This window comes from Gymnodraco acuticeps, unplaced genomic scaffold, assembly GCF_902827175.1.
Source record: "Gymnodraco acuticeps unplaced genomic scaffold, fGymAcu1.1, whole genome shotgun sequence".
In the NCBI taxonomy this organism is placed as follows: Eukaryota; Metazoa; Chordata; class Actinopteri; order Perciformes; family Bathydraconidae; genus Gymnodraco; species Gymnodraco acuticeps.
In genome coordinates, this window is record NW_022990391.1 from 2,507,024 (window position 1) to 2,519,137 (window position 12,114).

The 12,114-nt window shown below is 41.1% G+C and overlaps 1 protein-coding gene across 8 annotated transcripts in view; it reads right to left on the reverse strand.

Moving 5' to 3' along the window:
* LOC117551595 (glutamate receptor 2-like) overlaps positions 1-12,114 on the reverse strand; it is a 148,637-nt gene that overhangs the window by 83,433 nt on the left and 53,090 nt on the right. For all 8 annotated transcript variants that reach the window (XR_004569820.1, XR_004569819.1, XR_004569821.1 and 5 more), the window contains exons 3-5: positions 9,943-10,182; positions 9,423-9,544; positions 780-854 (exon numbers count right to left, since the gene is read on the reverse strand). Coding sequence is in view for 5 of the 8 variants with exons in the window: in XM_034224513.1 (XP_034080404.1) it covers positions 780-854; positions 9,423-9,544; positions 9,943-10,182 (437 nt within the window). In the remaining 3 variants the exon portion in view is untranslated. The remainder of the gene's footprint in view (positions 1-779; positions 855-9,422; positions 9,545-9,942; positions 10,183-12,114) is intronic.

A 12,114-nucleotide genomic window follows, 5' to 3' on the forward strand; every position in this document is an offset into this window, starting at 1 on the left:
CCATCACCTCATGTTGCAGCATGATAATGCACGGCCCCATGTTGCAAGGATCTGTACACAATTCCTGGAGGCTGAAAACATCCCAGTTCTTGCATGGCCAGCATACTCACCGGACATGTCACCCATTGAGCATGTTTGGGATGCTCTGGATCGGCGTATACAACAGCGTGTTCCAGTTCCTGCCAATATCCAGCAACTTGGCACAGTCATTGAAGAGGAGTGGACCAACATTCCACAGGCCACAATCAACAACCTGATCAACTCTATGCCAAGGAGATGTGTTGCACTGCGTGAGGCAAATGGTGGTCACACCAGATACTGACTTGTTTTCGGACCCCCCCAATAAAGCAAAACTGCACGTTTCAGAGTGGCCTTTTATTGTGGCCAGCCTAAGGCACACCTGTGCAATAATCATGCTGTCTAATCAGCATCTTGATATGCCACACCTGTGAGGTGGGATGGATTATCTCGGCAAAGGAGAAGTGCTTACTATCACAGATTTGTTCAGATTTGTGAACAATATTTGAGATAAATGGTTATTTTGTGTATATAGCAAATGTTTTAGATCTTTGAGTTCATCTCACGAAAAATGGGAGCAAAAACAAAAGTGTTGCATTTATATTTTTGTTCAGTGTAGTTGACAGAGATGTAAGACTGCAAAGGATAAATCATAATTCTGAAAGGTTAGACACTTTCTTGCTGGAAATGGATTGGGTGGATATTATTAATAATATAAGTAGAAATAATATAATTGTTCTAGTGAAAAGACTGCAACCAACCTGTTCCATGATGTCTTTGACTTTGTCTTGTTCACAGTCCAGGATTATGCGTCGTTCCTTACGGATCTCTAGGTCCTAAAAACATCAATGTCATTAGTTGTGTGCACCAATGTAGACCTGAAACCTGTAGAAATGTTTAATTCAGAAGCAGTTTAATTAAGATCCCTGATGTACAACATGCTGCAAGTGTTTTGCGATGTTGTCAAGTCGAGTCCAAAGTAATCAAATTTGTGACTCGAGTCTGACTCGAGTCTAAGGTCGCATTCACACCTAAAAGTCTGCTTCTCTGGTTCGCACCAGACGACAGTTTGTTACATTGTTTCATTTCTCAGAAGGTTCGGTTTGCGTTCACACGGGCAAAATTCAAACAGACTATCAACTTTAAACACAAGTCATGTGCACGGAAATGCTGTTCAACAATTGGTCAGACATTAATGCGGTAAAAACGCAAATCCCGGCTATTTCTACTGTGCCTCCACCATGGGGCATCGACAGGTTATTTTCATGCTGCTGTTAATCTGGAGAGTTGAGAGCATATCAACTGACTCTAGTGGACGGCTCATATGATATAATCATGGCTGCACATAACCGCCAAAAAAGAGCACCGGATCATTTGAAAAAAGGCGCATTTGCGTTCCAACATTGAGAGGGAGAGAGAGAAAAGAGAAAAGAGAGAGATGAGAGAAGAGAGAGAAGAGAGAAGAGAGAGATAGAAAAGAGAGGGAGAGAGATATTTGCGAGTTGCATAAGAACTGGTAAGATAGCAGGGTTTCCCACACATAGGTATATTAAAGGGAAATGGAAACACTTTTCAAACTGCTTTCCATGCGACAATATTCCCATTAGGAAATGTATTTATCTAGTCTATTTCCAATGTAAACGATCGAGATAAGCGAATTTATTTTTTGAAATACGCGCCTAATGACCTTGGGCGCTTCCATCGATCCGGGACTTTCCCAGTGACGTCACTGTGTGGGTACGGCTTCCTGGGCCAAAGCTCAATACAGCTGCAAACAACATGGCGTGCAATGCACCAGTGGTTTCCAACAAAAGAAAACGGTCGTCGTCAGGAGCGTATTGTACCCTCCCCGGCCAGACCGAAGGATGTACCCGGTTGGTCGCTCACCAAGATTTGCGGAGGGATTGGGACCCCGACTCTGAGCGTCAAGCCGGGAGGCATTCACCTGGGCAGCCGCATTTCCCGGCGCAGCCCCGTGGGAAGTCTCGCTGGAAAGTAAGGTAAAGCAGATAAGAGCAAACCGGCGGGCAAATCATCCTCAGCCTCGTCTAAAACGGCCAACGCAGTGAAAAGCACCGGGGGTCGGCGTAAGGTTTCGGACGCCAGCACAGGCTCCGACGATTTATCTAAGGACTCCGGCTGTGCCACCGGGAAGCTCTCCCCGACCGACAGTAGCTCCGAGCTCTCGGACTGCGCCTCCGAGGAAAACAAGCTCTCAGCGGACGCTGTGAGTAGCGACGCCGAGTCGAGAAGCAGCCGAGGCGGGGGGCTAGACGGAGACAAGCCGCTCAGGGATGGCGTGTTGGCAGAAAGAGCTAGCCAACATGCCACCGCCAGGACCACCTGCTTCTCCTCGGAGAGGGACTACAAGGACCGGGTCTCCCTGGCCGTGGAGACAGGGGAAGGGAGCATTTTCCCAGGCGAGGAGCGCTCGGTCACCTCGTTTGACAGCAGGGTGCCCCCCAGCGCATCCCTGGCTTTCTCAGACCTCACAGAGGAGTTTATGGACGGCATGCATGAGGAGTTTGTACGGGAAATAGAAGAACTGAGATCTGAGAATGATTACCTCAAGGTAAGTCCAATATATTCGACTAAGTGTCAACTATGATTGTGACTAAATGTCCCATGGGTTTTTCAAATGACAAACATAAACAAAAGGCCTAACCGGCCTATTTTAGAATTTGGTTCTTTCATTGTAATGTTGCTTTTTGGCCTATATGCTAAAACTATTTATCATGAGCATGGTGTAATATAAAGTCAGTTGAGTTCAGTTTGTTCATTATGATTTGCTTGCAGCCTCCACATCAATGTCATCTCCCGAAGAATAGTCAAATTCATCGTTCAAAACGTCGATCTCATGGCAAAATTCCTCCATCGCTGCAATATCTGCCACGTTGTGTTGACTTCCGGTATGGATACCCGGAGCGAGGACCCACACAGTGACGTCACCATTTGGGACTCCCCTAATGGCAGCGGAATTCCCCACACGGCCGGCGGATAATTAATTTTCTTTTGGCGAGTAATATCATATACAATAAATATTACGATCAATATCCATTGTAAAATGAATAAACTACCGGAATATTATAGCTGTAATGGTGTTTCCTTTCCCCTTTAACGGTCGCCAAAGTATAATTCGCGAGCTACAGATGTAGCGCTTCATTTCAGACAATTTGAAACGCGAGGGCCGTGATTGGTACGTGATCTGCCCTCGCTCAAGGGAAAACCTCCAGCTTGACTTGAGACCTCCCCCGTGATAAATAAATGTAATCATTATGAAGCCAGCTGCAATGGATCATTGATCCACCAGGGGGTGCAGTGGGGTTCCACACTGGAGCTCATGTGAAATAAAGTCAGATACAGTACGCTGGATGTACAGCGGAACTTTGTTCAGATCCATATGTCACGGATATCATACTCTGTGCTAAATAAGAGACATGTAATCGTTTACAAAACATCACCATGTTGTTATTTAACAAAATAATGTTGTTTAGTCGAAAAAAACGAACGGGAGGAAATGCAGCCCGGCTCTCGATTTTTAATCCTAATTTAATCATCATCTTCACCACGATCATTTATGTTTATGTTCGCCGAATTGACATGAAATCACTGACACATATGAATATACTGTATTCAATTTCATTAAAACGTTATTAACGTGCCTAAACTCAGTAATTCACAAAAAATATTTATATTGTAATGGAGCCTCGTCGGCAGATCAGGATCCCAACGCGTAGCGGAGGGATCTTGATCAGCTGAAGGGTGTTATTTTCCCCATAAGGAACAAGTCGCTGCAAATTATTCCGCTTATTACATGGCCACATTCTCAACAAAGTAACGACATGACTCCCAATATTAATTGAAATGCTTTTATGGATTTAGAAAATGCTTTTATTCATTTAAAAAATAGTTGTATTGATTTAAATTGACATGAAAAATAGTCCGTTGTTACCGTTTTTTAAACAGTCTGAATGAAACGGCAGCTCTCAGCTGTGTATTTACACAACTTATGGCCCATCAACCACAGCTCTCTCCCCCCCTCCCCCCCTGATCTTTCTTCTCCAGCAGCTAAATGAACTGTACAGTAGGTTACTCTGAGTGACAAGCTGACACAACACTGTCATTGCAAGTGACCCTCAGTTAGTTGACTTTTATGTTCAACTGCTAAATTCGTTACTGATAAAAAAGGGCTTCTACTGTACCTAATTACCTTAACACTAGAACCGCCAGAGGTTTTTGTATAGGCCTACCTAACACCGTCAAATCCCGCTATTAGAATGCAATTTTTAACAACATAGGGTGCTACATAACACACTTTCAGGAAAAGTCACGGACTGGGAGACTTTAATATTTTATTGAAAAAAAGTTACATTGCACACACACAACACACATCACACAAATTGACCCGATTGGCGGTTCTAGTGTTAAATAAACTCACTAATTAATTAAACCAGTTCAATACGCATTATTCTTATTCTTATCATTCTTTATGAGCTTAGAAATAGTCTTAAAATCAGACCTGTTTTTTAAATGAAATCTGACGGCAGGCAGTTAGCTCTGATCACCTATGATAAATGCGCCACACCTAATCGCTGGCCATTCAGCCACAGAGCTCCCTCTATACAAATCAAACTGTAGACGGTGTGAACGCACCTATTGTTTAATGGTCGGAATATGACCTGTGAGCCTTCTGAATTACCGTGGGACAGCACATTCTAAACTAAAATGTTCAATCAATAAAGTAACATCGTATCTTAATAATATCTTCATATTAATAATAATAATAAATCATAGAGTATGTGTCCGAAAGGGAGCAGGAGGAAGCAAACACAAAAATATACAAAAAATATACTGCATATTAAAGCAAACGATTGTAAAGGTAAAAGTACGAGCATAACAAATAAAGAAGTGTAATGTAAACATTTACATTATTATTATGATTATTTAATATATAAAGACTACATATTATTGAATTACAAGATTAGATATACTTTAGTTGATCTAAAATATTGATGTGTTCAAATGCTCTTCAAAACACAACTGCAAGTCCATGAAACTTGTCTTTCTGTATTTGTGAATGAAGCGCCATCTCCTGGTTAAAACCTGAAATTGAAAATCTGGCAACGCCCTCTTGGAAAAAAGTGGGAGGGCTTAACATTCCTCGATACTGGTCTTAGGCAGGTCATAGGCAGGAAGCTGTAAGCTGGAGTCTGAAATGAGGTGCTACATCTGTATTTAGGTTTAATTGTTTTAATCCGTCCACGAGCACGACGGCATCTGCGATCCCTCGCTCTACCCCTCGCTATTGCGTGAAGGGTGTGCTTTATGCGCTCCGCACAGTAACCCTGCTGCGTGCTCACTAGCGCACACCCCCCCCCGTTCATAAAGTCAAGTACCCCTCAAAAGGTCTGGTTTATTTCATTTTAAGGATGCGCACCAAGCAACATCTCCAGGTGCTCCTTTGAGAACCAGGGCAACAAAGTTATGTGCACCCCTGGATATAATCATAATAATAATAATGAGAGAAGTTCTGCAGTAAGGATGAGGTTTCACTGACGACAGATGGCTCTGACTTTTATGCGTAGTTGACGGAGCATTTTTACTTTACACGACAATGTTCAACACTTCATTCTGCTTCACTCTTTCGAAAAAGATTTTGAAGACCTCCACGTTCTTGTGACGCATAACTATAACTACAACGCTTGCTATGTGTTGGTCCGGACTGCGTTCACACCAGCGATGATCCGCTCCAGAGTTCACTTGCAAGCGGTCCGAGACCACCTCTTTTAAGCGAACCAGAGTCCGGTTGTTTAGTTCAGGGATGTGCATCTCCATCACTTAGACCGATGCGATGTTTATCTCGATACATTGCCACGATACGATACATTTGAAACACCAGGCGATGCGATACGATACGATTCACCCCTGTTGCGATACAGTTCGATACGATTTGATTCAACATTATGCGATACGGGGCGATACGATGCGATTTAACACAATGCAAAATAATGATACTTCAATTTGGTACAACAGAGGATTTTAGTTTTATTCCTTATATGCAGAAAATCATAAATTAACAAAAATGTGCTTTACATATTTGGTTCTCTCTACTAGTACTGCGCATCCCATCATGCTGTTTCTTTTTTTACGTTTTTTACCTTAAAAAACTCTCCAGAGTACAATTGTATAACACCGCACAGTTTAACTATTTAAGGATGCATTGCCCATGATTAACAATGTGCAAATAACAACTACCATAATGCAATGCCCATACAACTGCCAGCCTGATGTGCTTAACACTCATTCATAGACTAACTCACCAGTGAGCAGAAAGCAGTGGTTTATATATGAACAATAAAAAATACAAATAACCTTTCACAAACAGGTATTTCATAACTGCTTATAAGCAGTTATAAAATACCTGTTTGTGAAAGGTTATTTTAAAAATATATTTCTGGATAGAGTAGCTTATATGTAAAAATACTATCCTCAAAACGGAGGGGCGCCCAGTGTGAGTAGTTCCAATTTAATTCCAGATTCAAGGTCCATATCATATACAAAAAGACAAAACACACATCACAGTGGATAGTGTGGAAGAGTGCAGAATCTGAGGTGTGACGATGGTAGCAGGGACTCCACCATTAGAATTTCAAAACATGGGAAACACTTTTTTGTTAAAATTGTGATTATGCTAAATTGCTGGATATATGCAATATTCTGTTTTGCTGAGCTTTATGACACTACTTGTCATTATTACAATGGTAAATTGCAGAGGTGTGGACTCGAGTCACATGACTTAGGTCGCATTCACACCAGCCTTGTATAGTCCGGTTGAATCGAATCCTGGTGCGTTCAGCAGCTTGGTGCGGTTCGTTTGGGTTGGTGTGAACTAATGTTAATTTCGTCAGCTATTTTTTTATTTAGTTTTAGTCTTAGTCCTGTGTTAAATTTCCTTTTTAGTTTTAGTCATATTTAGTCACCTTCATCCTGTTTTTATTTAGTCAAGTTTTAGTCGACTAAAAGTCTGAGCATTTTAGTCTTATTTTAGTCGACTAAAACAGTAACTATTTTAGTCACGATTTAGTCGACTAAAAGTCTGAGCATTTTAGTCATATTTTAGTCAAAGAAAACGAATTATTTTAGTCTACTTTTTGTCAATGAAAACTGTTGAGTCTTTTTTAGTCATCAGATTATATAGAACATTTCAGTCAAACTAGTCTAGCCAAAACCAATCATTTGTCATTTTAGTATATATAAATAAATAGGATTATATCTTGTCCTTATTTGATGAAAAACACAGGTTGAATGATTAAGAAGCTTTGCAGAGAGTATCTGGTCAGGTTTGTGGTGTTTTTACCAGCTGTGTTTTGGCCACATTGCTTCCCGTCTGATAAAACAATGCATTCACTTTTTTTCTCTGCCTCATTGTAGCGAAAATGGGCCTAAATATCACGTTGTTTCTTTCTCCCAAGCAGTGGTGGCTTTAGACTTTTTCGTTGTCAGTAATTTTGACGGACAGGATTGTAACATTTCCGTTATAATCCATTATTACCCGTCGAGTGCACAATTTATCAATCACTCGCGCTGACGGGGGGTATTCGGTTAACGCGAGTGCGACCACTGCTCCCAAGCCCTGTTGTTGCCATTTTATTTTCTGTTAAATAAGGTTAGTTAGACCATGAGTTAGACCCGAGTCTTCCTGACAGTTCATATTTTGCCGCTGCCCGGTGTAATTCAAATGTACCGCCGCGCGCAGCACAGACACACAGCTGCTGCCCTGCCGCAGCACCGGAAATGGAACTGCTGGGAGAAAAACTGACTATCAGAGATGTAACGTTATCTTTGATAATATTTCGTCTCCTCATTTTTCGTCAACGAAAGTAAAGAGAGATTTTGGCATAGTTTTTATTTAGTAAACTACATTTTCGTCTCGTCACTTTTCGTCAACGATATTGCATGATGATTTCGTTACAGTTATTGTTTACTGCCGTCGGTGCCGTCTTGTCATCGTCTCGTTTTCGTCATGGAAAGAAAGGTTGTTGACGAACATATTTCGTCATAGTTTTAGTCAACAAAATTAACACTAGTGTGAACGCAGTCCGAGACTTCTGAAGTAGGGATGTTAAGATTCACCGATTCGCATCGGTGAACCGGCATAAACGTTCAAGATACGAGTATGAACCCACGTTGGACTCAAGTCACATGACTTAGGTCGCATTCACACCATAATAGTTTAAATGTCTTCCTTGGAAGACATTTAAACTATTATTCACAGTCACAGGCTGCTGTAAACTAAACTCCACTCTCTCTGACAGAACACCTCACTGAGCTCATGTCTAACTTTCAGGTTTCTCTTTTCAGCCGCAGACCCCATGTCGCCTCTTTATGTGCGTCGCTAAGTTCCTCGTACTACTTGTGTACTTTAAAGCGGCACGGCATCGTTTACAATTTGTGAGTGATTTTTAAAGTTGACCGTCTTTCTTGAAAAATCCGAAGTGTTGCCAAACGTTTGATTTGTAGGTATTTTTCCGTGCGCTGTGTTTCTCTTTCTCCTCGACTTCCATGTGTGTTGATAAACTGAGACTTTCGGCCTCCGTAGTGCGAAGCAAAGATCAAAGATCGACTCTGCGGAGTGCTGACAGGATGAGGGGATATTATATTATACATTTTTTTACCGATGCAAAGACGCTACAATCCATGCATCGCGAGTTCAACCCAAACTGTAGCCGATGTGCTACAACCGGTGCACTCGCATCTTGAACGTTTATGCCGGTGCACCGACGCGAATCGGTGAATCTTAACATCCCTACTTCAGAGGTCTCGGACTGCATTCACACCAACCCAAACGAACCGCACCAAGCGGCTGAACGCACCAGGGTTCGATTCAACCGGACTATACAAGGCTGGTGTGAATGCGACCTAAGTCATGTGACTCGAGTCCACACCTCTGCAATTTACCATTGTAATAATGACAAGTAGTGTCATAAAGCTCAGCAAAACAGAATATTGCATATATCCAGCAATTTAGCATAATCACAATTTTAACAAAAAAGTGTTTCCCATGTTTTGAAATTCTAATGGTGGAGTCCCTGCTACCATCGTCACACCTCAGATTCTGCACTCTTCCACACTATCCACTGTACACTACTCAAACTGGGCGCACCTCCGTTTTGAGGATAGTATTTTTACATATAAGCTACTCTATCCAGAAATATATTTTTCAATGCACACACAAATATTTATCACATGAGTGCGTCATCACAAGGGTTTGGTTTAATGCTTTCACAACAGAGCATACATACAGTATATACATACATACATACTGTATATATAAATATAAATATACATACTGTATATTAGACTGATAAGAGCCATTGGAAATAATCTATATTATATTATAGTACCTGAAACAAAGAGCGGTAGGCTTCATCCTTCCTCTCATCTTTTAGATTTCCCACATTTATCGCTGTGACAACCCACTTCTTCTCTGCTGCAGTGTCCAGTATTACCTGAAGAGTCGAAAGACCTGCACACAAACACACACACACACACACAAGTAATATATAATATACAAAGTATATTTGTAAATTGTCCCTGTATTTTCAGTCTACACAAGACAAAGGCTTATGTTCTAAATGTTGTGTTCTAATTTTAACAAATCCTAATTCATCAATGAACATGAACAAAAATCCTTAATACATTTTTTTAACGTTCAACATACAAAGAATAACTACATCTGATATTCAAACACATCCACTTATAATGACACAACATATGTTATGCTATATTACAATATCAAAATATAGTATATTACAAATACTGTTGATATTAAATAAATCATGAGAAAATAACAGACAAAGCAAGCTGTGTTTTCACAAGTTGATGATACAGTGACTCAGAGATAAACAATGTTAATCCAGTTACCTCTATCACTGTCGTATAGATAGGCAAACTTTTCCCATTTGTAGTACTCCACTAATGAAATGAGGGGCCCCTTGATGTCCGGCCTCATCTGGAGAACAAACTGATTCATTCCTTCTGCGGGGAAAGATGGTGTGATGAAGGACACATGTAGCGTCTCACAAAAGGATGTGATGGTGTTTACCGACTTCTTGTCGTAGAAGCCAAAAATGGCGTAGACACCTCGGGAGAACTGGGAACAAACTAGAAGAAAGGGAAAACATTTTTTGAAAACATTAAAAAAAGAGAAGAAATGACTCAGCTGGGCAGGATTTAGGTTATTCAGTATTCAGTTTAAAAGAAGAAAAAGCCAACTACTAGCTTACAGCAGGGCAACACTTTGTAAACTTCCATCTTACTGATGAAGCTCTGGAAGCTGGTCAAAGTAGCACTGCTAGATTACAGGGTTTGTTTGTCAATGCTAGGGTTTGCTCTGGCTTTATTCCTAAACCGTTAATGTCTAACCGCTAATCGCTAACTGCTTACTGTGACCTGTCTCTGCTTCTGCACGCTTTAGTACTGCAAAGCAGTCTCCCGGCAGCAGGGAGAAGGGCGTTTTTAAGTTTAAAAAGGCAAAAGTCTAATGTGTTTAACTAAATGTATTTATTTGAGGCAAAACTAACATTACTCCCATTTGTGACAAATTGGAGTAATGGATGGCTCACTAACTAAGTATTGGCTTGGCCCAAGACTAATATAATTTGTTTAATTGCTTATTGACACTATGTATAATTGAATCTGACCCCCAGTGGCCTTATTAGTGTTCTGCTCAAATAACTACAGTTCCCTGCTCCTCCCCCCTTCGCCCCCTTAACATGGCTTAGTTTCTTAGTGAACAGCTTCCACTACAAACACTAGAAATCTATTAAGAATATGTTTTAACTAGGGCTGTCAAACGATTACAAATTTTAATCAGATTAATCACAGCTTAAAAATTAATTAATCATGATTAATCACCATTCGAACTATGTCCAAAATATGCCATTTATTTATGTATATTGTTGTGGGAATGGAAAGATAAATGAAAGAAGGCGGATATATCCATTTAACATACAGTATCTATGTTTATTATAACATTTTTCTGCGTGTCAAAATGAAAGACAACCCACACACCTATCAATCATCAAACCGTGGGGTCTTAATTCATTATGTGTTGATTTCTATCAACGGGGGAGTACTTCAGGAAAGTCGACAGAGTGGGGGGGCGGCTAGTGGAGTACTTCGTGACCACAGTGTGAACGTTGTGATCAGCTGTTTTAGCGCAGTTCTCCAGTGAAGGGGGGGGGAATCTCCCTCCGCAGCCGGTTGGCGTAGTTTTGGCACAATTCCGTTGTAGGCCTACAGACCGACGTTAACAGCAGCCCTGTCTGTGCACACGGAGACCGACTCTGTCGTCCGGTGATCTAACCGCCTTCTGGAAAAGCTTCACAAGTAGGCCTACGTCGGTACGCAAATGTGCTTTGTGACACAAGTGACGGTACGCATTTCAGATTACGCACATAACCTGCGTACCAGTTATGTGCACCCCTGTACTACAGCAAAAGTATTCGTCGGGACTTCCTGCAACAACACCACGCCGTTATCAAAGATGTTCTATTGAGAAGACGATCACTACGTGACAAAAGTTTTCAAAACCGTGGCTACTGAAATCAATCTTACTAACTGCTGTCTGTGCAATTTACTCCGCGCGAGTTGGCAGACTTTATTTTGCTTACTTTAACATCATTGTTCAAGGTGGGGCTAAGCCATTTCTTGGTAAGGGTGTAGCCTATCCCAGCCATACCCTGGCGCTGCCACTGGTGGCACGTATGGGGCGGGCCATTCTGCACATGCGTTAAATGCGTTAAATATTTTAACGCAATTAATTCAAAAAATGAATTACCGCCGTTAACGCGATAATTTTGACAGCACTAGTTTTAACATTGATATGAGATATAAAGGGTTGGGAGGGTTACTTTGTAAATGTAATTAGCGCCTGAATACTGAATACATGGCTCTGAAAGTAATCCGAATACAGTTACGTGTCATAAAAACGTATTCAGATTACTTTTGGAATACTTTCTTTTTCCATAACAGATGGGTATGTTTTGGTGAACAGGAGACACTTATTTTACTGTTTTAATGGCTTATCAAGAG